Source organism: Haplochromis burtoni, unplaced genomic scaffold (assembly GCF_018398535.1).
Source record: "Haplochromis burtoni strain Fernald_Lab_line unplaced genomic scaffold, NCSU_Asbu1 Contig_30, whole genome shotgun sequence".
Taxonomy (NCBI): Eukaryota; Metazoa; Chordata; class Actinopteri; order Cichliformes; family Cichlidae; genus Haplochromis; species Haplochromis burtoni.
Window position 1 is genome coordinate 2,136,080 of NW_024582391.1, and position 27,964 is coordinate 2,164,043.

The 27,964-nt window shown below is 39.9% G+C and overlaps 1 protein-coding gene across 3 annotated transcripts; it reads left to right on the forward strand.

Moving 5' to 3' along the window:
- Positions 1-5,311: 5,311 nt before the first annotated feature.
- Positions 5,312-27,799, forward strand: itgb1a (integrin, beta 1a). Of its 3 annotated transcripts, none has more exons than XM_005918442.2 (17): positions 5,312-5,645; positions 19,480-19,546; positions 19,907-19,992; positions 20,424-20,655; positions 20,748-20,918; positions 21,276-21,514; positions 21,759-21,914; positions 22,007-22,102; positions 22,481-22,570; positions 22,825-22,965; positions 23,079-23,281; positions 23,397-23,635; positions 23,739-23,961; positions 24,679-24,911; positions 25,115-25,281; positions 26,553-26,630; positions 27,019-27,799. In XM_005918442.2, the coding sequence occupies exons 2-16, from the start codon at positions 19,480-19,482 to the stop codon at positions 26,628-26,630; spliced, it is 2,421 nt and encodes an 806-aa protein (XP_005918504.1). In that variant the 5' UTR covers positions 5,312-5,645; the 3' UTR covers positions 27,019-27,799. The 3 variants fall into 3 exon arrangements, with proteins under 3 accessions (XP_005918504.1, XP_042075192.1, XP_042075193.1); XM_042219258.1 differs by lacking the exon at positions 5,312-5,645 and adding an exon at positions 13,259-13,754; XM_042219259.1 differs by lacking the exons at positions 5,312-5,645; positions 26,553-26,630 and adding an exon at positions 13,291-13,754.
- The last annotated feature ends 165 nt before the right edge of the window (positions 27,800-27,964 follow it).

Consider the following 27,964-nt stretch of genomic DNA (forward strand, 5'->3'; position numbering starts at 1 on the left):
AGAACTTTTTTGTCTGGTCTCTGTCTCATTGCCACCGCTTTCCAAAGATACAATAAAAAAAAAAGCGTCTCCGCACGAAGGAGGATGAACTTTTCTTTGCTGAGGAGTTTTGCTTTTTTTCTGCATTTAATAAAAGAGAAACAACTCACCGGCTCGATTGGCCTGACACTGAGCAATGACAGGTGAAAATTAACCTCCTGATCCCAGATCAGAACTCTGCTAATGTGAGTTTCCACCTTACTGAAGTAGTTAACAGTGGTGAAATTGATGGCATAAAGTAAAGGGCGGGTGGTGACCACTAATGAGAAGCTGATGTGAGCTGGGATCAGTCACTCAGCTGGATTTTGATCCTGGTCTATCATTAGTTCAAACTGCATTTTCACTGATTTTTTTCTTCTTCTAAATTTACAGGGGTCATATCGTTTTGCCACTTATTTTGGCAGGCCAGGAAATGAGACAGAAAGTATCACCACAGTGATTTTTAAAATCTCTGGTTTCAGTGTCAGTTTCAATTTAGAGCGTGAGATAGAAGTACAGCATGTAAGCAGCTCATTGAGGAATGCTTATACACACATCTTGAAAGACATAGCAGGACCCTCATCATCGTTAGCAAGCAAATTAGAGTCCTAACATCTTTCAGCTGCTATATCCTTCACACGCTATTGACTACATGAGAGCTTAGAGCATGCAAACCCAACTTCATCGTTGTTTTATCTCTCCTCAGACTGCTGAAAACTAATAATCTTGCAAAACTATGCTCAACATTAATTAATGATTAATTAATTAGTCATTAACACACAGAGTATCATCAGTCATTTATCTGTGTGGCACGATTGACAGAGAATTGTAGCTTGATCTACACCACAATTAGAAAGTGTCTGATATGGATACTTTATTTAGCAGTACTTCTTTGGGTTTTAAAGTCTTCTTTTCCAAAGGCTTTAAAGTGCTGCTTCTTTGTGAATATGTTATCTACTAATTCTAAAGATTAGTCTTTAATTATTAATTTTGGGGATAATGAAAAATCCCTTTTGTGTTTAGCTTTTCTATTCTATACCAGTGCAGTCGCTCTTATTAAAATCTTCAGAAGTCATTATTGAATCACCTCCTTAAAAGGCTATTAGTTTATCACTTATTAAGAATCAGTCAGTGCTGTAGCTACAACATCAGTAAAAAAAAAAATCTCTTTCTCCAGGTCAAACGTAACATGGAGCCAAAAAATCAAAGCCACAGTCGCACTGTGAGGAGAATCACTCACATTGTTTTTTGTCACAACTAGAAATTTGAAAATGTTTGACTTACTAGTTTGTAAAGGCTTTTTAGCTTTGCAGGAAAGAAGTTATAGCAGCATAACCACAGCACTAGTAACGTCCCGGACAGGCTCGCATCTGAAACTTGTAGTTTTATATTTTGCCACTGGGTGGCTCTGTGGAGTAATATTGAGTTCTTTATTCTGTATCATATTCCACGTTTGTTAAATAAAAGGAACATTATTATGAAACGGTCTCTAATGTATTAATGTAGAGCACTACAGTAAATGTGTATTTGCTTCATTATTTTTCTTTTTTGTTTCCATATTGTTTAATGTCTGCAAATGATTTAGTGGACTAGGAATCATTTGCCAGTTATAATACGTGCAAACATAATACACAGTTTGTTTGTTTTTTATTGTGGGCATTGTGATATGTTATCACGGACGCAGAGTGACTGGCTGACTTCAATAAGCTGCTGTGTTACACAGTCTTTACTGGTACTGCCAAATAAAACAGAACCGTTAGTTATCTGCGCCTTTCCTGCTATAACAAGAGGAAATTGTGTCTGTCATCTCGCTATTTTTCCATGACGAAGTCGTCTGCCCTCAAAGTGCAGCTCTGAAAAAAACTTAGATTTGAAATCGTATTTGTTATGCCCCTGTCCATGCAGTAGCCAAATCCCACCACAGGGGGGCTCCAGAATCCACAGAAGTTCTATGGCATTTATCCAGGATACCTCAGCTATTACGGCCCATCGCTTTTATACCATTGGCTGTAAAAAACAAAAACAAAAAAAAGGCTACAAAAACTCACCATCCACTTCATTAGGAACAGGTTTTTTGTTCCATATTGATATGATAGCATCACAGAGATGCTGCAGATCTGTTCGTTGTACATCCATGATCTGAAATTCTCATTCCTCCATATCCCAAAGATGCTCTCTTGGACTGAGATCTGGTGGTGGTGGAGGCCACCTGAGTACAGCGAGCTCATTGTTATATTCAAGAAACCAATTTGAGATAATTTGAGCTTTGTGACCTGGCACGTTGTCATTAGTAGATTATACACTGTTGCCAAAAGGGATGGATATAATCAGCAAGAGTAGCTACTCAGGTAGGATGTGGCATTTTAAATGATGCTCAGTACTAAGGGGCCCAAGATGTGCCAAGGAACCACAACATTACACCACAAGCAACAACTTGAATTGTTCATACAAGGCAGGATGGAGCCGTGCTTTTATGTTCTTAAAGCTAAGGTCTGATCTTATCATGTGAATTTTGCTGGAATGTATGCACAGTTTTATTTATATAGCACCTTTTAAGATAAATATCACAAAAAATTGTCTAAAAAAGTTACCCAAAAGCAACTTTACTTAAAAAGATGGCTCTTTAGTTGTTTTTTATAAGAAACTGCACCAAATCCGTAGATCTAAGGCTCAGTGGGGGAGAGTCTAGGGGTCACTGTGGGAAAATCTGTGTCTCCTTTAGTTTTCTTGTATAACACAAGGTCTCTGATATCCTGATCGCAGGATATCAGAGACCTGCTGGAGACAAATGGCTGTAAAGGTTCAGTGATGTACATCAGTGTTTACCCACAGAGAGCTCTGAAAGTCACAACCAGAATCTTGAAGTGGACTCTGAAGTTGACGAGGAGCCAGTGCATCTGAATTAGAAAGTGACCTGACAGTACTCACAGGTGCATTCTGAACAACTTGAATACATTCTGAGGAGGTTTTGTTGAGACAAGTGAACAAGCAATTGCAATATTCCAGAAAGGATGAGATAAAAGTATTTGCCATAATTTCTAATTCACAGCGTAAGAATCACAGCGTGAGATTTCATGTGATCATGATCATCCAAAGTTAAAGCACAAAACTGTCAGGGGCACAAACAAGGACTTCTGTTTTTTCTATATTAATCTGAAAAAAAAATGTCAGCCACCCATGCAGGACCTGAATCTGAATCTGGTATTTAGAAAATCAGCAGCACAAGAGAATACAAAAATAGGGGTTGACTTTGCCTCCACACCTAAACAGAAAAACAAGAACAGTCGGTGAGATTTGGCAAGTGGGGGAACACTAAGATCTGTTGTAGTTCCCAGCTCAGGGAAAATAATAACAGCTCACAATCATTTCTATTGGCACCATAGGCAAGAAAAGCAACTGACAATCTGTATAGCTTATATCTTTATATGTATATATTTACAAAAATTGCTATATTAAAGTTTTGTTTTTTTGCTTCTATGGTTTATTGTTTATTTCATAGCATGGTGTCTATTATTCAGTGGAAAGACAGTGGATCACTGCTGGAATATCCACTCATGTCTCTTTTTGCAGGATGTCTCATGGAGCTGCCTGTAGGATTGTCTAGATTTGCATTCAAATGCCCATCCAAAACAAATGCCTCTTTGGGGAATGTTTGCTCCCTTTCAGCAATGTCTTCATTCTTACTTAAGTGTGATTTGGGATGTATATCAGTAAAATCACAACTTAATTGGAACCTGCAGCAATTTCTGTTTCTCTGGAATGATATGAGCCATGTCGTTTATATGAGCCATATCACAAGTCATATCAGCGTTTATCCTTGTAATAATACAAAAAACATACTTTGAGTTTTAAAACTACTGCTGAATACCTGAAAAAAGTAGAAAGAAATAGCTGTAGTTTCTAGAACAGATCTTTCTGTGAGAAATAGAGAGCTGCATTCTCTTGTAAACACTCCCAGGAGGCTAAACAGGATTTGAGGGTCTTCCGGCCCACTGTTTATTTTTTCTCACTTTCTTTCCCCCACTGTGTCCACTAGTGCTCAGGCACAAAATAACAAATCAGAAAGTTTAAAGTAAATAAATAGCTGAGTGAGTTTACTTATTTATTTTTTTACTAGAACTCATACAAAAAAGTAATGGTAGTGGCTCATTTTGTATTTGTGGCATCTAATACCTCTAAAAGAATTTTCATAAAAAATAAATACATTTCAGCTTTGTGGTTGTTAAAAAAAAGTATTACACATTTTTAAAGAGTTCACTCGAATTTCAGGTTTTCAGTAATATAGATACTTTACAGCAAACCCTTGATTTTATTCTTTTTCATTTTTTGTTTTCTATTGGTTTTATATAACTTTGTATTATATAACTAAATTGGATTAACAACAAAAACATTTTAAATAAATATTTAAAATATGAGTAGAAGAAATTACGACTGGATTTTAAAAAAATGTTTTGTAGTAAATTACACAGTAAAAGATAATTAATCAGATGTATTTAAACTTTATAGCCTACTCTTTTTTTTAGCTTCAGTGTGAAACTGTTAGTGGACAGTGAGGTACAAGTACAGAGCCAACTGTCCTTATAGTGATGAGGATGATGCTGATGGTGATTAAAGATGTGGACTTAATTGGAGTTACGGACTGAGTTAGTATTATACCGACACACTGTGTATGTGTGAGCGTGAGTGGGGCTGTCTTCTAGCGTTGACGTAGGCAACATAAGGGTCAAGTGAGCAAAATTAAGACGGTTAAACGAATGCGCGCGCCTTCAAAACAAAAAATATCAAAGCTTGTTTGTTTGTTTTTTGAATACGTAAAAAGACTTTGATGACGCATTGGGAAAACTTTTTAATTAGAGGAAGTGAAACTTTAATTGGAATGGTTAACAGGACATCTGTATCTTAGAAAGTACTAAGATACAGTACTAAGAAGGTCTAGATTTTACCCCAGATATTACAAAAATTTTAACCCCATATAAACAAAAAAAGAAAGAAAAGAAATTAAAGACTTCTACCACCGTCTTTGTTTTTTGGAATTCCCCATTAATCTCCATTTACCAGAGAATTCTTACTCTTCTATAAAGCTTTCGTCCTTCTCGAAAGGGGCTATAAAAATCTTTAACTTAAAAGTTATTGAAATTTTTTCCTATTTTTGTTATATATACAATTATAAAATATAAAGATAATAAACAAAAAAATAAAAAGATTTGAATTTGATTTTATGTTGAAGGAGCTGTAACCGGAAACGCTCGGTGTGCCATTGTCCGCGACGCTGCTGCAATTTTTATTTATTTTTTTTAGGAACAGCGGCGGAGGACTGAGGATTTCACTCTTCGCTCGTCCCCTTCATTTAGTCCGCGGTAAAGAGGTCCGCCCAGGCAGTGTGCGGATACTGTCTCCCTCTCCAATTACCGAATATTTGGTTTTAAACATATATACTGCCGACATATTTCTCTGCAGAGAGGAATGAGCAGCAGGATAAATCTCCAGTGACTTTTCGGAGGAGAGAGTGGTCCCCGGTGCCAGCAGGGCAGATAGTTGCTGTCTGCCTGTGCCGCTGCTGCGGGCAGAGGACTACAAACGCTAGCTTATTTCTGCTTATGTCTCCTGTATGAAATAACAGCGCCAAGGTAAACTTCATTCGTTCATTTATTTCCTCTTTTTTCTTTATTTTTATAAACGTAACCAGTTTATACTGTCACTGTTACATTTTAATGGCAGGTTTATAAAGTTTGTAACATTTTATTATTTTTCTCATCGACCACGTTTTTTTTCACTGATACTTGAACCCGTTGCAATAATCTAATCACGGGCATTGTGTTGTGGTTTAATTTGACATGAAAGACATGCAGATTTAAAATGTAAAGATTCTGGCTGTTTATGGGGCATAGTTGTGGTTACTGGCCATGTGTCAGTGTGTTACATTGTCATTAATAGTCAAACTGAAGTGTACTAATGTGTTCGGTGTGCCGGTGTTGTGCCAGAAATCTGATCGTCTTCCAAAATGTGATTTCCGGTATTTGCAAAAAAGTGATTAAATAATATTAAAATTAGATAGATGAGTTGTTGGCCTATAATATGCAAAACATGTGCCAAATGTATAATAATAGATGATATCATAATAAATGATATCATCTTCAGACACAAACAACATTCCTGTCACAAGGTAGAACATGCAATCAGTTTTTGGCAAAGTGACTAAAATGTATTCTTTATTTATCTAGTTAAAAAGTATCGTTGGCATTAAAAATGGCTTTTTAAAGAGAATTTGCAACAAATAAAACATAATAGTTCTACAAAGATATTTTAAGTGGCCACAAAGGTCTGAATTAGTTATAATGTAGGTACAATGTCACATAAAGTCATAACTTCCAAAACATTAATTTATTTATTTTATATAGAACCACTTTGTAAATACTGTTGACCTCAGTCTATTTACTAATATACGCAAAAAAACAAACAAACTGCTAAAAACCTAAAAACAGAGCTATAAGACTTTATAAGTGTTTACTGTCTGCTGCTTGTTGTTGCCCATGCAGTGCGTGATTGATAGGCTGAACAACTTCCATTTATTGAGTAACCCCAACCCCCCAGTCATTTAAAGGAGAGCTGGAGAGTGAAGGCCTTGTAAATAATATAGCCCACTGCACTGAAACCACCACTAGGTAAAGATCCTAGAAGTTTAATCAGGAAAATGGAGGCAGGAAGAGAGACAAGGATGGAGGGAGTTTGGAGGGGGGAGGGGGTAGAAGGCAATATGAAGGAGGGTGATGGGGCTGGAGGAAGGACAGTAAGGACATGGGGGAGGAATGCTAACTGAGGAGGAGGGTAAATGTAGGACAATGAGGGGAGTTGTAGCCAGTAGCCACCAGCTGAATAGATGTGACCTCAGGTTCCCTGGGGAGCAGCTGCTGGGGGGTGGGGGGCTCCCAGCTGATTTATAATGCCACTTAGACTCAGAGCCACACCCAGGCGTTTCTTCTGGATGTGTGATGTTTCCCATGAACGTGAGTGTGTTTGTTTCTTTGTTGGGGAGTGGCACACACGTTATGTGCGAACTTGATACACTGAGATAGATGCGATCAATGTGTGTGTTTGTGTTGCTCTGTGAGACATAAGTGATGAATGTGTACAATTGCCCCCTGCGAGACATGCTTTGTGCCGTAGGGGAACATTTCAAGCGGAAAGATGTAACGTGGCACAAAGTTGGCCTTTTAAAGCCATTCACCTCAATTGCCTGCACACGTGCCCATCCTACCTTGAGTGTGAAAGCGGGTCAACAACCTGATGAGCTCTGAAACAGCGAGACATTCACATGCGATCAGCCAGCACTAACCTCAGCAGTCTTTTCTATAACAAGTGCTCTCCAACCTTATGAGATTTAAAAATCCTATAAGAGCAACAATTTCTAAACAATATAATCACTTTGATTTGTTGCCTTTACTGGGTGCCATTCTCTTAGCGCTCAGTTTTTTGGCACAAATACATTTGTTCACTCATATTTTCACCACATTGAACGCCAGTGCACCTCTAGCCCCTTTTCTTCCCTGTTCTTTTTTTAGATGGGGTGCCTCCTCTTTCTAAAATCAGCCCCGGAAACACCAGGGAGGTATGAAGCGGTTAACGCTGACCTCGGCTCTACAAGGTCTGCTGAGAAAATGAAGAATTTGTTCTGCTGGGAGTAAATGACAGCAGACATTTGCAGGGCTGTAAACTCTGTCATTCTTTGTTTATTATTGTGACAGCGTGAGTTTTTAGCTGGAAGGCTCCGTGAGTTTGTGTAACTCACAAATAGAGGCAGTTTGTGTTTAGCAGGACAGAAAAATTACATGCGCTGTTTGCGCTGGGTTTCTTTGTCAGATAAGCAAATATAGGGAAATGACAGGAAATGAGAGATGAGACAGCTATGGCGTGCAGTAAACATCCCCAACTGCACTCAAACTTGCAATTTTACAGCATTCCAAGTTTATTCCTTGTAATTTTAAAGAACATACTACGTCTTAGATTGCTGACATCTCACAGAGCACCACGTTGGTACTTTAACTAATAATTGTTATTGACGGATCTGCAGGCATTTAACATGAGACTCTAAAGGTGTCATTTTAAATGTTAAAGCTCATGACAGTACAATTAGAACTGAACTGAACACCATTGCACGCTAGGAAAGTGTCTTCTCTATAAAAAAAAACAAACATGGCACCACAGCTTTGGTTTGCAAATTTGAAGAAACAATAAGGCTTCTGGGACAGTGTCCTTTGAATAGATGAGACCAAAGCAGAGGTGTATGGCTGTAATGCAGAGCACCATGTGGCGAGAGCCAGTTTATCAGCACAAACACCTCATACCAACTATCAAGCATGGCCGTAAAGGAATGATGATTTGGGCTTGTTTTGCAGCTACAGCACTTGGGCACCTTGGAGTCATTGAGCTGACCATGAACGCCTATTTATAACATTTATAAGCTTATTGCATTTTATAACTTTGGGGCCATCTGCCCAAAAGCCAAAATTGAAATAAAACTGGGTCCTGAAACACGACAGTGCTTCCAAGAGTCTACAATAAAGTGACTGAGTGTTGCAGTGGCCCAGTCGAAGTCCAGACGTCAATCCAACTGAAATGCTGCAATGGGACCTAAAGAGAGCTGTGCATGAACAAATACCCGTAAACCTCAATAAACTGTAGCAACGTAGGAAAGAAGAGAGCACCACAGCGATGCCAGAGACTGGCAGAAAACAATTCTTTCAACTTACTGCTGCTGAAGGTACAAGCTATTGAATTGTGGGCTGTACTTCATTTTTATACAAGCCCTCTAAATTTTGGCTTAAAAATGTGTTAAATAAATAATGGCACAGTGTAATATGTGAAGTCTTTGTATTTACCTAATTTTAAGACACACTGGAAGGGTTGCACCAGAAGTGTTATTGCTGTGCCAGATATGCAGAGCCACCCACTGTGATGATCCATTGTGAATAAGGAAGCAGCCGAAAGAAATGTTTAACATAAAACCTTAAAATTAAAAGAGAGTCTACTTTTTTCTACCACAACAGTAGGAGATATTTAGGGGGTGCATTCTATTACAATATAATACAGTGGGTAACATCTGTTAAATGTATTGTATACAGAGGTTTTTGCAGGCTCTTAGCTACAGTTATTAAATAGTTAAACTGCTGACATCACAATCTGTCTTCATGCTCAAGTCCTCTTTTGAGCAATAATCTCTCCCCATGTGTCTGTCTAAATCACATGTATGCATGAACACATAAAACAGGAACAATTTGAGCTGTGAAGTGTTTACTGCTCCAGTCTCTCCTGGAAGCAGAAGGGGAGGTCCTTCACTTTTAGTGTAAAGTATGAAGCTCTAATGAAAGACATCTGAGTGTCTTTAATGAGCTGTGGTTTCGAGCAGGCTCTCCATAGAAAAACAGTTGAGGTGTCCATGGGTGGCCTCATGCAGTGAAACCAAATGTCAAAGTTTCTTTATTACATGTGTCCGTCCACATATCTGTAAAAAAAACATGTAATGTCAGATTGCTGGTACTGTAGTTTCTTCCCTTTGAGTGTGTTCTCTTTGATTACCACCATGTAGTCTACATTCATAGCCTTGATTAAAATACCTAAACAGCGGCTGAATGTCCAGATGAACAGGATCAACAAAACTTTACTGTTTTTCAATCTGTCTGAGAGAATGACATCATCTGTGATTGAGTTACTACTGGACAACTGCCTCACTCTAGTATTGCAAGTAAGTCACTGACAATCAACTAGCTTCACACCTCCAGAACTAACATGCTGTTGTGTGAGTCCTTGATATCACCCAGCTGCTTCCCCAGAGAGGATCTCATGGTTATAGCCAGACATACTCAAGCACCACCTTCTTTGACTGCAGCTGGCAATGTTGGTCCTTTTTCTGTAACAAAGAGAATGTCAATCTCTTGGAATTGCTGCAATTGTCACATCTAGTGCATAGACCTGGAGAGTTGACCTATTTCTAGTCAGCAGTTGCCCAGATTACTGACTCTACTGGAGAAATAATGTTTATTCCTGTCTCCATCCCAACAGACAATTCATTAATCATTTCACAGCTGCAAATATTTATGGGAGACTGCAGGCTGCTGTCAGCCCAGGTTCTGCTCTGATTTTTGTAGAATTAAAAAATGCTTCAGCTGTCAGTTAATTTCCAGTCGCTCCCTTTGGCTCCAGTGCTGCTGTTGTTTAAAGCAGTTTCCAAGTTTGTTTAGCTTCTTGCACAGTTCCGATTACAGTGATGGACTGGTTTAGGTTTAGATCAGACACGCTTCATTCAGAAAGTCAATAAGCTGCTGTTCTGGCAGATCACAACCATTTCACCTCTTTGTAGTAAAGTAGCCTTTTCCTGGCTCTCGCTTGTCATTAACTTTCTTTGTTCTCCTATTTCCCACTGAACATCCATATATGTCATGCCTGGCTGGTTTCCAGGCATATTGATGCAGGCTTCTTGTACGTTCTTTAGCTTCCTGTGTTTTAGAGCAGGAAGGACAGAGTCAGCAAAGACAGGGAGTTTGGAAGGGCTTATTGTACAGCTGCTCCCAGTTCCACAGACTGAGCCCAAGGCTCACACTGTCACAGCAAGATAACCCCACAAGATTTCCACAGCCATCCTACAGTTTAGACTGGTGGTTGGTAGTGGTAAAAACTGGACCCTCTTGCCTTGTCTCACTCTGCTTTTATAGGATTGCTGTAAATGGTAAAACAGATGGCTCCTTAAAACTAAACAAAGCTTGTCTTCTGTCAAACAAATCTGCCTTACTTCAACAGCAATTCTTTTTTCAAGAATGCTACAGAATAAAGTGTGTCGTTACTTCTACAGAAACAAGTATTAAATTGGTTATATGTTTGTAGGCTCGAGGGAGATTTATGATTAACTTTGTGTCAAACCAAAGAGAGATTGGAGAGGCCAGGCAGGGAGGACGAGTCCAAAATAACGTTAGCATTGCACAGCTATTTTCAACACAGGGATAGAGCCCTGAAAAGCGATATGGTCTTGGCCCTCCACCAAAGGCTGTGGCTGGGTTTCGATTGTTTCTACTTAGCTACCATGCGAGGACGTGATGTGATGAGATACAAACCCAGTTTGATGTGCACTTTTCTTTTTAAGAAAAAAAGAAACCAGTCCTATGAAAGTGTTATAGATTATCTGAGTGGAAAAGTCCCTCAAATGCAGTATCCCTTCTCAGAAGTATATCTTTAGCCTCTGTCACACACAAGGAGAATGTTGGCAGGGCTCAAGAGAGCATGCGTGGCTAAGTGTTTTGTGTGAAAAGCTGCAGCAGAATTTTTAAGGCCAGCAACAGGCTCTCTGTCGAACTGCTGATAAAACTGTTTTTTAGGCTGTAGCTATTATCCTTATTACTCTATTAAACTATCACACTGTGCATAATTACAGGTCTCTCAGGGAAATATTCTGGAAAACTTTGACATTGCCTGAAACACTTTTTAACAGGATTCCTGATTAAGAAAACAACTAGACGGCTTCTACCGGTATTATGTAAATGAGCTATCACCTTTAATAGCTAAAATGTGAGCAGCTGTTGTTATATAATGGCACATCACTGCTTTAAGCGTCAGGAGTGACAGCACACTTTTTTTTAAAGGTGCTAGGGTTGTAATGGCAAAAACAAATTCAAGGTTGGGTTTGCAGTGAAGCAGAAAGTGCATAAATACACATTTTTTCTTATTTACTCACTAAAGAAGATGCCCAAAATGCCACTGCCTGTAACTGTTAAGGTTTATGAAATCATGTGCTCTCTATCTTATACAAATCACATTAGTGCATTTCACTAGCATTTAAAGCTAGCTAATTTGAATGGAATTCAGTGGCTGTTGCTGATATATGGACTGCTTTTAGCTACAGAAAATAACTCTTTCAACGGCTTTGAATTAATAAGTAAAGGAACCTGACTTATACTTATAAGTCCGATACCAGCACTAATATCTGGTGATTTAAAAATCAGATATATCAGCTGATACTGTCTCACTTAGTGAGTATGATAATAAAGTTTAATATTGTTTTTAGGCACAATAGGTGGATTACTCATGTACTCTCTTCAGGCTCTGCCTGGCTCTGCTTGGATCAGATGCTGCTTGTCATTGTGTTTCAAATGTGCTCCCAACAGGGAAGCTGCAGAGACAAACTGCATCAATAACATGGTTGCAGGGTGTTTTTCTTCTCTGAATTTGAATCTCTTAATTTATAAATGTAGATAAGAAATTATTGTCAAATAGCTAATACCGGCCGTTATAGGTCAGGATCTTAGCAAATCTGCGCATCACTATTATGCCGCTACAGTTTTTATGTTACAGTTACTGGATAATTGTTGCTTCTGTCAGTTTCCTAGTTGAATATTCAGTATGCATTTTATATTACATATTTTACCCATAATCAATGAAAAACTTGTTAGCCGCTCTTAGAACCCCTGGATCGTTTTCTCGCAATGGGAAAATAGAAATGGAAGCTGAATATTGACTGTATGTTTTTCAGACTAAAAAAGGGAAAGAAAACTCACTGCTCATCCCGTCTCATGCCTTTCAGCCTCACTCTTCGGGCCAGTTATTTTTAGTGTTTTTTCCATTTCTGGAAGCTGTTTCTCTTGAGGAATCGCACAGAACTAACATGCTGATGTAACGTGGAAACTATGACATTTCTCAGCCGCTGTCACCTGGAGTGTTTTACTCTTTTCTTCTGTGCAAAAATTCACATCGACTACTAAATTGGATTGTCTGCACTTATCAGTCCCCTTGAAACAAAGAAGCACCAAAAGATATTGTATTTTGTCTCATTAGTATTATTTAGCGCACAGAGGCCCTTTTAAGCCAAAAATTGGATGGTGAGTGGGAGCACTTTAAGTATCAGATCCTCGTGGTCTCAGAGGGCAGCCTGATTCATTACTTTTGTCTGCTGTGAGAGGGTCCTCCGGATGATGGTGGGGGTGGATAGAGACACAGGCAGACACTGTTTGGTATTCTCCTTCAGTTCTGTCCGGCGGCTTGTACGTCTCAGAGCTCAGACATGTTCCCCACTCCGCTGTGTTTGAAGGGTATGTGGAGTCAAAGGGGCCACCGGCTTGGCTCCACTCACAGCGGAGGGAGTGAACTGAGCGATTGTGCCGGGGATATGAGGGAGGAGGGAGGCAGCGCAAGGGAGTGCGTTAGGGAAATGAGGGAGAGAAAATGGGAGGGATGGGAGTATAGGATGCCAAAGATATGCCACAGGCAACTCTGGAAACTGAACACATGTTGGAATGCTGGAATTAAATATCAACTAAAAACTCCAAGCTATCAGTGTCTATGAAATGTATCAGCCTTAAGCTGTGAAGACCTGTTAAAAGTTACGTAATTGTCATTACCAATTAAAGTTAATGACAGTAAAAGTACAGTAAAAGTGCAAATGGAGGAGAGAGGATTAGGAGATACATGAGCAGAAGCAAAGTCTGTGGGATCCTTTCCTTTGGACTTGAGGCTACCCTTTTTCCTTTGAGCTGTGGACCGCCCTTTCCTGTTTTTCCTTCTTTTCCATTCCCTCTTTTCACAGACTTAGAAGAACAGCCTTTCTGAGGGAACCAAGCACCCAGCCTTTAGCCACAAAGAGAGCTGTGACTCTGAGCAGCAACCAGTTCTTTGCAGCTCCACTGTATGGTTTACCGTGTCTCCCTGTTTCTCTCCCTTGACTCCAGTGGTCATTATTCATGGCAGTGCTTGCTGAAGTAAGTAGTCCTAAGTACTTGCAAATGCAGCTCAGCTTGAAGGGAAGTAAACCCAGTCTTTTAAAGTAGCTCAATTAATTTCTGCACCACAGATTTTCACGCAGGGATTCACCCCCCACTCACCTCAAGCTAATATCTGTTAACGTGATGTAAAAAAGTCATAAACAATATGTGCAGATGAGAAAAGTCGTGGAAAAATGGAAAAAGTGGGTTTGTAATCGGGTTTAATCAGGAAAATTGAGGCAGGAAGAGAGACAAGGATGGAGGGAGTTTGTTTATGCATCGTGGGTGTCACAACAGCTCACATTTCCCCAAAGTGCAGTAACAGTGTTATGGGTTACTATCCTGGTCAGGCAATGTTCAGGCTCTCTGGAATGCCTCAGCCCGTTTTAGTCACGCACCACAGCGTCTGCCATACATCACTTTCTCTTGCCAACTGATAGAGCCTTCAGAAGCCTACGAAATGCTGGGCTGCCACTAGTCACAGTTCAGGTGTGTGTGAAGAGTTAAATTTCCATGTATTTATGCAGACGTCTGAGTGGGGGAGAGACAGGGAGTTAAAGTAACTGCTCTTTCTGCTGTAGTCAGGGAATTTATCTATATTACCCTTTCCATCTACTCACACATTAAAGCACACACATGTCATTACATTTGTTACGTAATAACACATTACCAAGTTTGATTCATATATTTTTCATAGTAAAAATTACCAGGTTGTTTGTGAAAGCATACTTCTAGGTGCACGGTCTTTTCGAACCTCATGAATTTTGCAAAGTTAGCGCAAAGAGAATTATAGATGATAACGTGTTCTTAGCATTAGTTTGCATGTTCATAAAATCCTGGTTCCAGCATCCTGGTGCCTGGAACCAGTTCTCCCACACACCAGTGCAGGATAACGACAGTGTGTTAAAAGCCTGGTTTCCTAAGAACTTATAAATAATAATATGTGCTGCCGTTTATTTGCACAGCTTCTGTCCTTGTGGGTATGCTTTTTACATTTCACCATATCAAAACATGTCTGAGTGAATAGTAATAGTAATTCTCAAGCAATTTTATTAATTACAAAAATATGATTTGGTTTCTTCTTACAGCCTAACTGTGTTTCTCATCCTGTAGCAGCACCTGACAGATATAAGATTTTTAAGACCAATATCAATATGTTGTGATTTAAAAATCTGATATTCAGATATCCTAGTAAGTAGGGGGGGGATGAATTTAAAATAAAAAAGAATGCTTGGACACTACTAGCATAATGGACAAGTTTTTTGACGGGGCTCCAAGACAAATGCAAAGCAGAGGTTGAAACAGTATCCCATGGTTGTCTATGTTTTTAAACCCATTTTGCACGGAGAGAGATTTTTTGAAAAGAGGTAGTGGTTTTACACATACACCCATATGGGTGTGTGTAAAACTACAATCTCTTTCAAAAAACAGAAAAAACAACCATTATTTTACGCTTGGAGGATGTGTTTTTGCAGGGGGAGTGGGGGGGGGCATTTTCTTGTAAAACAAAGGGGGGGCCTAACAAAAAAAGTTTGGGAACCACCGCGCTAACATTATACCAGCTAATGTTAGCTGTGACCTAGAAATCACATTTTCCCTTTCATAAACAATTTCAGTTTGTTTGAGTTTTGTCCGAAAGTGTCTGAAACCAACAATATAATTTCTACTTCAAAGACAGTTTCAGTAACACTGGCTTACTGACAGGAAAAGTTCATGATATCCTCAAGAATGCACCTCAGTATCGCAGAGCCATTGCAGGGGGGGCGCGGTATGAAAAGGGGAAAAAAAACGCTTGGACACTGCTAAGCCAAAGACTAGAAGCATATCTTGGTGAAGCATATCTTCTCTTTGGTTTCACCTACACAAGTGCCAAGGTAGGTCTCCCCTGCATAATTGGGTCTCCCTTTATCGGAGCATGCGCTGGGCTGTTCAAATCACGGACAAACAGTATCCCACATTCTTGATTTTTAGTTCACAAACACTTGTTGTAATGACTAACTACTCCTGACATTTTGGAGATGTTAGCTCTTTATACAGTAAAGTTACGGTGGGATACAAATAATATCAGGCTGATCCGGCCACGATTTGTTCCCCCTGTCTAAGGCTACGTTCACACTGCAGGCAAAAGCGCATCAAATCCGATTTTTTTGACCCTATGCGACCCATATCTGATCATGGTGTGACAGTGTGAACAGCACAAATCCGATATTTTTTAAATCCGATCTGGGTCACTTTCGTATGTGGTCCTGAATCCGATACATATCCAATGTTTTAGAAAGCGACTGCTGTTTGAACGGTCATGTCGCATTAAATCCGTCTTTTACGTCACTGACACAAGACAGACGCCAATTATCAGCGCCGGAGAAGACATCGCGAACGCTTCCTGGCCATCCGTGTAGATGTTAGTGAAACTGTTGGGAAGACAACGTTGGAGAAACGTGAACATTTTATTTGTACTGTATAATCTGCAGATTCTGACAGAAATCTGCAACTATCCTTTGAAGCACCGCTCCTCTAAAACAGCAATAAGGATAATTATTAGGTTATCTACATTATTATGTAAATAACAAAATAACTTAAAGCAAAAATTGGGAAACGTGAAGTCCGAAGTCTTTATATTAAGGGCCATCAGTCAAACAATATTGTTTGCTCTGGGTCTAAACAGAGCGCGTTGTGTGTGACGTCTTCTTTTGCGCATGCGGGCCGCTTTGAGCGTTCACACTGAGAGCGTTTGCTGTCGCATTTTATTTGTAGTGTGAACGAGCAGACAAAAAAATCGGATTTGATCAAAAAATCGGAATTGAGCATTAAGACCTGCAGTGTGAACGTAGCCTAAATCACGGACAAACAGTATCCCACAGTTGTTTATGTTTTTAAACCCATTTTGCACAGAGAGGCATTTTTTGAAAAATGTATTGATAGCAATGTTGAATATTATTACACAGGAAAAAAACAACTACACGTAAAATAATCACACCGTGACGCCTCTGCCTTTCTAAATAGAAGAACAGTAGCTGCGTGTGTAAATGTAAGCCTGTAAAAACTGAAGATAGTCAGATTAACATTTTGTCTCTATCTGCTATTCTGCAATTCATCTCATGTAAACAATAATGTGGCGCACAGCGTGACGTGAAAAAAGGCACATACCTTTGACGTTGCGTGACGAACTCTGTATTCCTCGTCCACACGTAAACGCAAAAAAGGAGTTTTAAAAAATCTCAGTTTTCGGTGATTTGAAACGCCGTTTACGTGTGGACGAAACAGCTGCGTTTTCAAAAATACCTGTGTAGGTGTGGATGCAGCGTAAAAGAGTTAGTAGTTTATTTTATTACTACCTGTAATTTATTGCAGATTACTTGTATTTGCTTAATTGTTTACTAAATGTTTGAGGTGTGAAATAAACCGCAATGGAGCAAAATATGGGTGTGTGTGGTTGGAGGATGTGTTTGTGCGTGCGCGCGGGGGGGCATCTTGATCCTGACTGCTTTCAGACCCATGAAACATAAGCATTTCCCTAAAAATTGTTGTGTAGTTTTTTGTTTTCTTATATTTACTCTGCTCAACTCTGCTTGGATCAGCTGACTGCCAGCAAGAAAAGTAAAGAGTAGTTGAAGGGTGTCTCTCCCATTTCTTTACCTGTTAAATTTTCATTTATCAGCAGTTACGCATGCAGACACCGATAGATATCGGCTAATATCAGCTGATAAATTGGTCTGATTGCATTCTACGCTGAATTTTATAATTTATGAATTGCATAAACTGCATTTCTGAAATGCAAACAGACAGATTACAGTTGAGTTTAAACATTCATGCTTATATAATAAACAACTTTCCACCAAGTATGTCCTACCTTATCAGTGGTGGGTTTTTGCTTTTGAAGTAATTGTTTTTCTACCTTTTTATTTTACTAAAACATATAACAGTGTGTGAGGAAAAGCACCTGGAAATATTGACAAGTTATTTAGTTGATTTAGAAGTCTGGGAAGTCTGACGTTTCTGGATGACCTGTTCCTGAACCTTCCTTGGGCTGCTCTCAGTCTTCAGCTCTATATCCTACTGTAGTTATTTACTAAGCATTCCTCTGTACAGCTGCAAAGCTTCATGGGATTGAAGACAGCATGGTTATTTTTCTAACTTGACACCTGAAAAGAGTCTTATTGCCATTGTTTTTATTTGACTGCAAACAAGAAACATACACAGAAATATCATGTTTGTGAACCTCTTTGATTTTAAGATCAGGATTTTCACCTGAGTCACTTCTTTATCCTGTATACTGACTACACATAAACCAATCATTCGCAACATTTAAAGCTGGGTCATAGATCTGTATTCTACCATAGAAGATGCTATGGGATCTTTTTATTCTATTAAATGTCCAGCTCCAACACCAACTAGAACATGCTGCCCATGCCCAGCAGTGCCAAGCCAGCTGATCTAATCTGGGGGGCTGTAGACAGGCCGTCTGTCCCTCTGTGTCTGGATAAACGGACTCGCACACACACATTCACACAAGTGCTTAGGAATGCATCAGTCAACACAGTGAACACTGAACATCAGAGCTTCCTTTAGCACAGTGTGAGGGAATGCAGTCTTTTATTGCAGCCTCCATGAATAGCCAGCAGCAGCCAGTAGTCTAAATAAGTTAAAATCAAAGTTTTGTGACTTTACCGCTGTCTGTCTGTCAGTCTCTAATTTGGATCCTTGACATGTAGTGTGGTAGACTTCTATATTCTGAGAATATTTTAGCAATGACTCACCATCAGTTTGTGTTTTATGGTCAGATGGAGTGTTGGGTATACCTTCCACATGTTTTAGATTCAACATGATCTGATCCTTTGCTGGCTGGTGGTTGGTTGACAGTTCTGTCGAGGAGCTTTCTCAGCTGCGGCTGAGTAGGTCTGCCAGTAAGAGGTGCTGCGAATCTTAAAGAATGCCAGCACAAACTATATCTTAATATAATCATCAGTTATGCAGAATTTATAGTGACACAGAGGCATAAAAATGAAACACTGTGAAAACAGTAAAAAAAAACAAACATAAAACGTAAAATACATAAAAATAAAGCCTGTAAACTCGAACTCAGCTGTTTTTAGCTAGGCTATGAGCTCGTGCCTACTTATTTGGGCATTAGCATGTTTGTTGCTAAAATAAGTTGTTGAGCATTTTAGCAGCTTTGAGCTATCTGTGATAAAATATGTCCACACACAGCAACTAGCCAACCAAATGGCCTGCAGTCAGACAGGGATCAATGTACACGACGACAGAGGGGATGACTCTAGGGAGCTGATGCTATTTACAGTAAAAGGAATTGTGGGAGAGAAATAAATAATAGGTACAGTCCAAGCTAAGGATGAGTTGATGTAATCTTGTGTGTGTGCGTGAGTGAAAGTGGTTTGATTTAAATGAGCGGCCTGTTACCCTATGACCATCTGAGAATAGCCAAGCACGCTATAACGGGATAATTTATTACCTCCAATTATAACCAAGCTATTTGCAGGTTTAATCTGTCATCTCTTGGACACTCGTTCTCACTCTTGTGGACCTTTTTATCCGTGGATATTATTAATTCAGACACTCAGGCCACCAAGCACACCAGATCCTGTTATTGGAAATAAAGGCACAGTCAAAATGGCATTGTGCTTTTCAAAACAGCAGTCGCTCTGTTTATGTCAAGACCAGAACACCTTGATGTATATATTTTTTCCCCTTGTGTGTTTTTCAGATGGACCTGAAGGTGATCTTGATATCTCTGTTGTTAGGAGTCTTTTGCTACTGTAATCCTCAGAAAGGTAAGATTTTCCTCTTGATATTTCCGTAGCATCCTTCATGTGTCCCAATTATATCATTTTGTTGATGTCAGCTCGTATAGTAAACATGCAGTTTATTTTGATGAGTCCCACTGTGGCGAGGGAGGGTTAATGATGTTGCTGAGCAGAGCTCCACTTCAGCATCAGGGCATAGAGGATAATGGAAAAAATGGAATTATCCGTCTCTGTCTCCCATTACCATTGAGACGCGGAGTGTTGCAGAGGAACCGATTTGTAAGCGCGCAGGCGGGGGCTTAACAGGACTGCTTATTTTGCAGCGACTGCGCTATACCTCTCCTCCCTCTGACTCTGCTCTCTCTTCTCTCTTTGTTTTCCATCTAGAGGGGAACGAGTGCATCAGTGCCAATGCCAAACACTGTGGGGAATGCATCCAGGCTGGAGCCAAATGTGGCTGGTGTGAACAGGAAGTACGTGAACTGAAGTGGTCAGCTGTTTTCACTGCTGCGGAAGTGAAAACAGCTGTTAAGCCTAACATTATGTTTTATGTTAGACTTATACTCTTTGTTATCTTTGAAACATCGATAGATTCGTCAATTCCCAAAGAGAAGGGTGGCATTTTTAGCAATCTTTTATATCAATGATATACAGAGGAGCAAGAAGCCAGTATTTTACACTCATCCAATTTACAAAGACTGCTCCTACCTAGGAGCGCAGGGTAGGCTGTAGTCTGTTATACTTTTCTAGTCTCCACTCTCTCTCTCCAAAGTGATCATTTGGCTTGTTGTACATTGTAGAACATCCTTGTTTACACATAACAAAGATGCCTACATATGAACAGATTTTAACTTGTTAAACTGACAAACTGCTCCTTTAATTCTCTCTGTGCTGCTGCTCTTAGAACTTCCTCAAACAGGGTGAAGCCTTGTCAACCCGTTGTGATGAGGTAGAGTCTTTAAAAGACAGGGGTTGTAATGATTCGCAAATTCAGAATCCAACCGGCAAGAAGTGGGTCATCACAAACAAGCGTGTGACCAATCGCAAAAAGGTTACTGGGGTCGAAACCAATAAACCAAAGCCAGAGGAAATCACTCAGATCCAGCCCCAGAAACTCAGACTCAACCTTCGATCTGGTGAGAACACATTTTATACTGTTACTGGAAGTGCATCCAGGCTGGAGCAACCTCAGTTTTATTTAAACTTTAAATGTGATCTCTTTATGTAGGTCAGCCCCAGTCTTTTGACTTGAAGTTCAAACGAGCTGAAGATTATCCCATTGACCTGTACTACTTGATGGACCTGTCCTACTCAATGAAGGATGATCTGGAGAATGTCAAGAACCTGGGAACCAGTCTCATGTTGGAGATGAAAAAGATCACCAGTGATTTTCATATCGGTGGGGATTATCAATAACACCTGTTTAATTTTCTCACTATAAACTGTAATTACACAAGTAAAGAAAGACTTTTATAACTGCACAAATATACATTTGTAGCCCCCCTCAAAACTATAAAAAATAAATAGACAGTTTAGAGGTATACTCTTAAAGCAATTTTGAGGTTGGATGAAGTTCTTTTCAATTCAATTCAATTCAATTCTCATTTAAAAACAAGCAAAAAAAACAAACAACTAATCATATGCAGGATTAAAAGATAATCAGGCCGTTGTGCCTCACACCTAACCCCACAGTTACAGACATACGCATTGTCAAAGCAAACATCTAGTTTAGTTTAGTTTAAAATTTATTTTGCAGGTTTTGGTTCGTTTGTGGAGAAGACGGTCATGCCTTACATCAGCACCACTCCATCCAAGCTGCTAAACCCGTGCACAGGGGACCAGAACTGCACCAGCCCCTTCAGCTACAAGAATGTCTTGAGTCTGACCAGTGACGGCAATATGTTCAACTCTCTGGTGGGCAAGCAGCAAATCTCAGGAAACCTGGACTCTCCAGAGGGGGGCTTTGACGCCATCATGCAAGTGGCTGTTTGCGGGGTAAGCATCAAGAAAAGGAAAGTGATCCTGTGGGAAATTTTCACTCTCAAGTAATTTTCCAGTCATTATGGGGCTTGCTTGGAGGGATATAGTGCCAGTAAAAGTGTTTAGATGTAGTGTCAAAAAGGTATTTTATGAGTGCTTGGTGTTTACAAGGAGATTTGTGGATGTAGTCAAAAGTTCATGTGTCACATATTAAGCTGTTCTGGTAATTACTTAATATATTTTCTTTTTTATTTATCAGAAGGAAATTGGCTGGAGGAATGTTACGCGTCTGCTGGTGTTCTCCACTGATGCCGGTTTCCACTTTGCTGGAGATGGCAAACTGGGAGGCATTGTACTGCCTAATGATGGAAAATGTCACTTGGAGGACAATGTGTACACAATGAGCCACTATTATGTAAGTAGTTCCTTTGTGCTTTGGTTGTTTTGTACAGGTTAGCTGTGTTGATTTTGTAAATATGGCTTTTTCTCTTCCTTGGTCTTTTTAAGGATTATCCCTCAATTGCTCACCTGGTCCAGAAGCTAAGCGACAACAACATTCAGACTATCTTTGCAGTCACAGAGGAGTTTCAGCCTGTGTACCAAGTTGGTTCTTCTTCTTGTTATCCCTGTGATACTCATTCACGTCTTTCTTCATTGTCATTTTTTAAGCATGCATGTGTTTGTCCAGTGCAACAAAAACATCTGCAAAAAGCTTAGCCATCTGCTAAGTTAAGACTACCATCCCCTTGAAGTTCTCATTATTTCTTGCTAACAAGCTGTTGCTTTTTAGGCCCACCTTTCGAAGTGTGAACACCCATCAAAGCAATAGTTGAAATTTGTGTGATCAGAATCTGCAATAAAATGGTTAAAATATTATTTTGTGGGCTGTAGTGTAAGTTGAAACAACTTGTGTCTCTTTCTGAAGCCACGAGATTAATAGAGTTCTGAAGTTTTGCTCTGAACATGCCTCTTCCTCCACAGGAACTGAAAAATCTGATACCAAAGTCTGCAGTGGGTACACTGTCTGCCAACTCCAGCAATGTAATCAACCTCATCATAGACGCTTACAATGTAAGTACATTGTTGAGATTTTTTGCTGTTAGCATAATGTCATAAAACTTTGATCAAGTTATCATTTCCTCATATGAACTCTGTTAAAATCTTGTAGCGATTACTGAGCTGGAACATTCCTTTTTTGTACTTGTATTCTCATTTAACCTACAGCCATGCCTTTGTGTGTTGTACTCTGTCAAAACAAAGCTACCAGATGAAATTCCAAAGCAGGAAAAAAACCTTCATGTTGTTATGTTTTTGGTTTTTGGCAGTCTCTCTCATCTGAAGTTATTCTAGACAACAGCAAGCTCCCAGAGGGAGTGGAGATAGAATACAAATCACAGTGTAAGAACGGAGTGGTTAACGACAAGGACGATGGACGAAAGTGCTCTAATATCTCAATTGGAGATGAGGTGGGAAATACAGAATGACTTCTTGTTGTTGCAGTTCACAGTTCATATTTTCCATTTCAGTTTTCACACCATTCTTCTCTCATTTAGGCTTTCTTTCTTATTCCATTACTCAGGTCAACTTTAACATCACTGTGACATCTAAGGGCTGTCCAAATGAAGGCAAGAGTGAGACCATCAAGATAAAGCCCCTGGGATTCACAGAGGAGGTGGAGATTATCCTCAACTTCATCTGTGACTGTCAATGCCAGAATAACGATGTTGTTAAAAAAAGCGAAAAGTGCTCCTTAAATGGGACCTTTGAGTGTGGAGCGTGCAGGTAAGCCTTTAATTCAAAAGATATTTTGCTGAAAAATGCCATCGTTCACTTCTCGCCTTCGCATGTACTTGGACTTCTTTTAAAATGCATCACAACCTCCCCTTTATTGTCTCAGGTGTTTTGAAGGCCGTGTGGGTAGAAATTGCGAATGCAGCAGCAACGACATGGCTACAGACGACATGGATCAGACCTGCCGTAAAGACAACAGCACGGACATCTGCAGCAACAACGGAGAATGCGTGTGCGGCACATGCGAGTGCAAGAAGAGACCCAACCCAGAGGAAAGGTACAGCGGCCAGTTCTGCGAGTGTGACAACTTCAACTGTGATCGCTCTGAAAACAAACTGTGTGGAGGTGAGTGTGTCAATGTTACAGATTATATCTGTGGCTTCATTTAAGTGTTTAGGCCATTTACAGTATTTAATCCCAATTTTCCTTTTTTAACTTTTTTCCTTAGGGAATGGACGATGTGTGTGCAGGGAGTGTATCTGCGACCCCATGTGGAGCGGTAGAGCCTGTGACTGTTCTCTGGACAACAGCACATGTTTGGCCACCAACAAGCAGATCTGTAACGGCAGAGGAAGATGTGAGTGTGGCGTTTGCAAGTGCACAGACCCCAAGTTCCAGGGTCCCACATGTGAAACCTGCCCTACCTGTCCAGGAGTCTGCGCTGAACACAAGTAAGTCTGATGTGTAGAAATAGTTCTGGTTTTGCATATATTTCATAGATGATAAGTTGTGTAAAATGTAAATAAAACCAGCATGCAATGATTTACAAATCTCACAAACCCATATTTTATTTACTATAGAAAAGCAAAATATGTCTGATGTTTAAAAAAATATACTTATAAATCACAAGGCATCACAAGGTAATTAAAGGCTCAATTGGGAGTGCTGACAAGATACTGTAGTGATTGGTGCAGATATCTACAGCTTTACTACGGCTGTGAGTGCATACTCACTGAAATTATTGCAAACCTCTACTGTGTGCATGCATTAAAATAATAGGTGATTGGCATGTGTGTTCCTGTTCAGCTGCTGAACACTTCTCTTTAAGTGTCACGTTTGCTCTCATAATGTCTCTGTACTATGCAAGTACATGTACGTAAATCAGCTTTGAGTAAAATCTGACTGCATATCCACTGCAAATAAGAACTTAGTAATAGCTGATCTGTCATATATTCATTGCTAATAATAACGTGTCAACATATAACAAAAAAAATAACAAAAAAAAAAAAGAAAATTATCAAAAATCTAAATAAAATAAAGAAATAAGGCTACGTTAACTGACTCCATGACAACAAGGAGGTAGATGGGCTGCTGCAGTTGTTTCTTTTTTGTTGTCACATGGCAAATCTAACTGAGTGTTTACTAACAACACTCCTTGTCCTTTCCAGACTGTGTGTCCAGTGCCGGGCGTTTGGCACCGGTGAGAAGATGAAAACATGCAAAGAGGAGTGCAGCTACTTTAACCTGATTACAGTGAAGGACAGGAACAAGCTGCCGCAGCCCAATGACTACCCTTACCCCGTGATGCACTGCAAGGAGAGGGATGCCAATGACTGCTGGTTCTACTATACCTACGCTGTCAACGACACGGAAAGGGAAGTCCATGTGGTCGACAAGCTGGGTAAGGAGAGGGCTGGGCTCACTGGGAACAGGGTGTGGAAGGTTTCTGTTACAGAAAAAGCTAATTACAGGGGCCATGGTGGTTGGCTTACAAAAATAGAGCTTTTGTTTACTCACATATAGCAGTGTGATGGTATGTTACTCCCATGGTGTTATTGCTGCACTGCGATTTCAAGCTGCCTGCTGAACCCTGCTCTTTTTCAGACTGCCCCTCCGGTCCTGACATCATCCCCATTGTGGCCGGCGTGGTCGCAGGCATTGTCCTCATTGGCTTAGCCCTGCTGCTGATCTGGAAGCTGCTGATGATCATCCACGACAGAAGAGAGTTCGCCAAGTTTGAAAAGGAGAAGATGAACGCCAAATGGGACACGGTGAGTGCCTGGAACAGGAAGTGGCTCTGTGAAAGACGAGCAGGATAAATGTTTTTGATTGTTTTAGTTTTGGTTTTTTTGGATGAGGTTAGTACGTTAAATGTGGAAAACAGGTGTCGGTTGGCCGCTCAGCAACAGCAGCCGCTGTCAGAGAATTAAGTTGCGAAGATCATTGTTGTTTTTTAGCAACGGACGAGATTTGCAGACTTTTCGAAATCATTATGAAGTATCTTGTTCTCACTCTCCACCGTCCCACAGCTGCACACAGACTGTATTTGTTGCTTTTGAGCGGAGCTCAAAATAAAGAGGGAAAAATGTTGAAGACTGTGTGGACTTTTTTGGGAATGCTATGCACTCTGAGCATAGCTGGACTTTTTCTGGGGAGTAGCCACAACTCCTCCCCTCCCTGCTTCTTCCACATCATCTGCCAATATCTATATAACAAAAATCTGGATTTCAGCATAATTCCATGTGCAGTAATATTCCCCCATCTAGTGGCAGGAGTTTGTCAAACCTGCAGTGAATAATGGGGTTGATGGTGCAGATGTCTCTAATCAGCAGCAGTAAAGCTGCTTTGCATTTTGGGGTCTTTCTTATTCCCACAGGCAGCATGGCCTAAAGCTCCACATCCCTGTAATTTTGAAAAATAAGAGTGCATGTAACCCTGCTCCCTGACAAGATAAAAGGAAGACGTCTGTGTCAAATATCATACCCAGATGCTTTGTTTGATTTGTTTTTATCTTCATCCTATAATTTTTAGGTATCTATCATCAGTTATGATCTATATATATATATATACATGTATTGTGTATATTGACATGATACAGTTGTACATTCAGTACAGGTCTTTAGGTGCAATTGACAACGAAAATAAACATCACGGGTGCCCTTCATGTTTTTTTGTAAATGTTTTAATCTGATGGCAAGTTCTTTTTATCCTTTTATTTGAGAGGTGGGAAACTGCCAGACAGGGAGGGGAGGATTAAATGCTTGAGCACCTTCAGCACCTTCCGGTTAACCAAAAGCAAAAAGACAAGAAAGACTGCAAGTGAATCATAGATGAGCTATGTTAGGAAAAATGCTTCGGTGGCTCATTGCTTAATAAGAGCTTCCAGCTAAATTCCTTCTATTTCACATGCTGTCTTTTCTTCTGTCACCGCACCTGATTCCTGCTTTTTCATTTTATCTCGCCTTTTGTATTTTTTTCTCTCCTGTGCTGTCACTCTTTGTTTCCTCATTCATCTCTGCCCTGTGCTCATCTGCACCCATAGCAAGAGAACCCCATATACAAGAGTCCCATCAATCAGTTCCAGAACCCAAACTATGGACGTAAAGCTGCTGTTCTTTAAGTTTGTATTTCTTTTACTTTCCACTTGGTTTTCCCTGCACGGGCTGTTTATGTGTGTGCTGTGATCTCTCTCTCTCTCACCTGTCTTTTTAAAGACCTACAGACTCTGCAGCTACATTAAGAGTAGATTAATGAAGACTGCATGAACAGGCTGTGACAAGCAAAGTTGCTTGGTGATTTTTACCTTCTGGTGTTTAGTATGTGGTCACAAAAGCATGTCTGTTTGCAAAGTGTGATACAACAAAAACTGAAACTAAATTCTGTGAATATCCCAAGTTGTTGTATATTTAATCATAACCGGTGTTTTTGGAAGAATAACACACACACACAAACATGCATGGTTTGATTGAGTTTTAGAATTTGACCAAATTTCAACTTTTCTTTTCCAGGGTGAAAATCCAATCTACAAAAGCGCCGTGACGACTGTGGTCAATCCCAAATATGAAGGCAAATGTTAGCTCCACAGTTCAGCTCTGCTATCAAGTATCCGACAGCCGCAGCCTTTACCGTAGCTTTGAGTTCTGACAGGAGCGTGCGGAGGAATTTATGTGCATTTTTTTTTCCTATTTGCTTTATCATTACAGTGTATACATTTGCCCACTGATTCAGTATTTTTACTAACACTTGATGATATGATTTTTATGCATTTGTTGTATTTTAGATGTACAGTATGTGTATATACTTTTAAGTTGCGTATTAGTTCTCCTGCCGCTGGACTGGTACGGGCAGAGGACTTGGCTTTTTTTTAGCAACACAGCGTAGACGCCATGGATAATATAACACGTGCACAACACTCCTTCAGCTTCTGTCTGTCTCTACTCGTCTGTCTCTGTCTGCACTGACCTCCTGTGAGTTTCTGTATGTTTGCTGACAGGGCCTGAGTTTAATATGTAAATTCTTGGCCATATCAGGACAGTATGCCGGTGTGTATATATCGAAAACAACTGCAATAGGAAGTACTGAGTAATGTTGAGCATTCGACTTAGATTAGGCTATTGCACAGTCTATCATACAGTATATATTATATTGAGTGCGGCGTAAGAACATCTAGTGATTCAAATATCATTAAAGGGAATGCATACCACTTGTTCAGATTTTGAAAATGTGGTGGTAATGAACAATCAATGGAGTTTTATTACTATAAAATAAATTACTGCTTAACTAATGAGATATGATTGTATATGGTAAATGAAGTAACTTTGACACTCATTCTCAGGTCCTTTGCTGTCTTCTTTTCAAGTACACCAAACGCATGTCCTGTCAGTGAACTGGTGAAGTTGCCCGTTTGATCCGATCGTGCTGGTTTGTTTTTGAGACTGTGAGGCTGAAACTGTC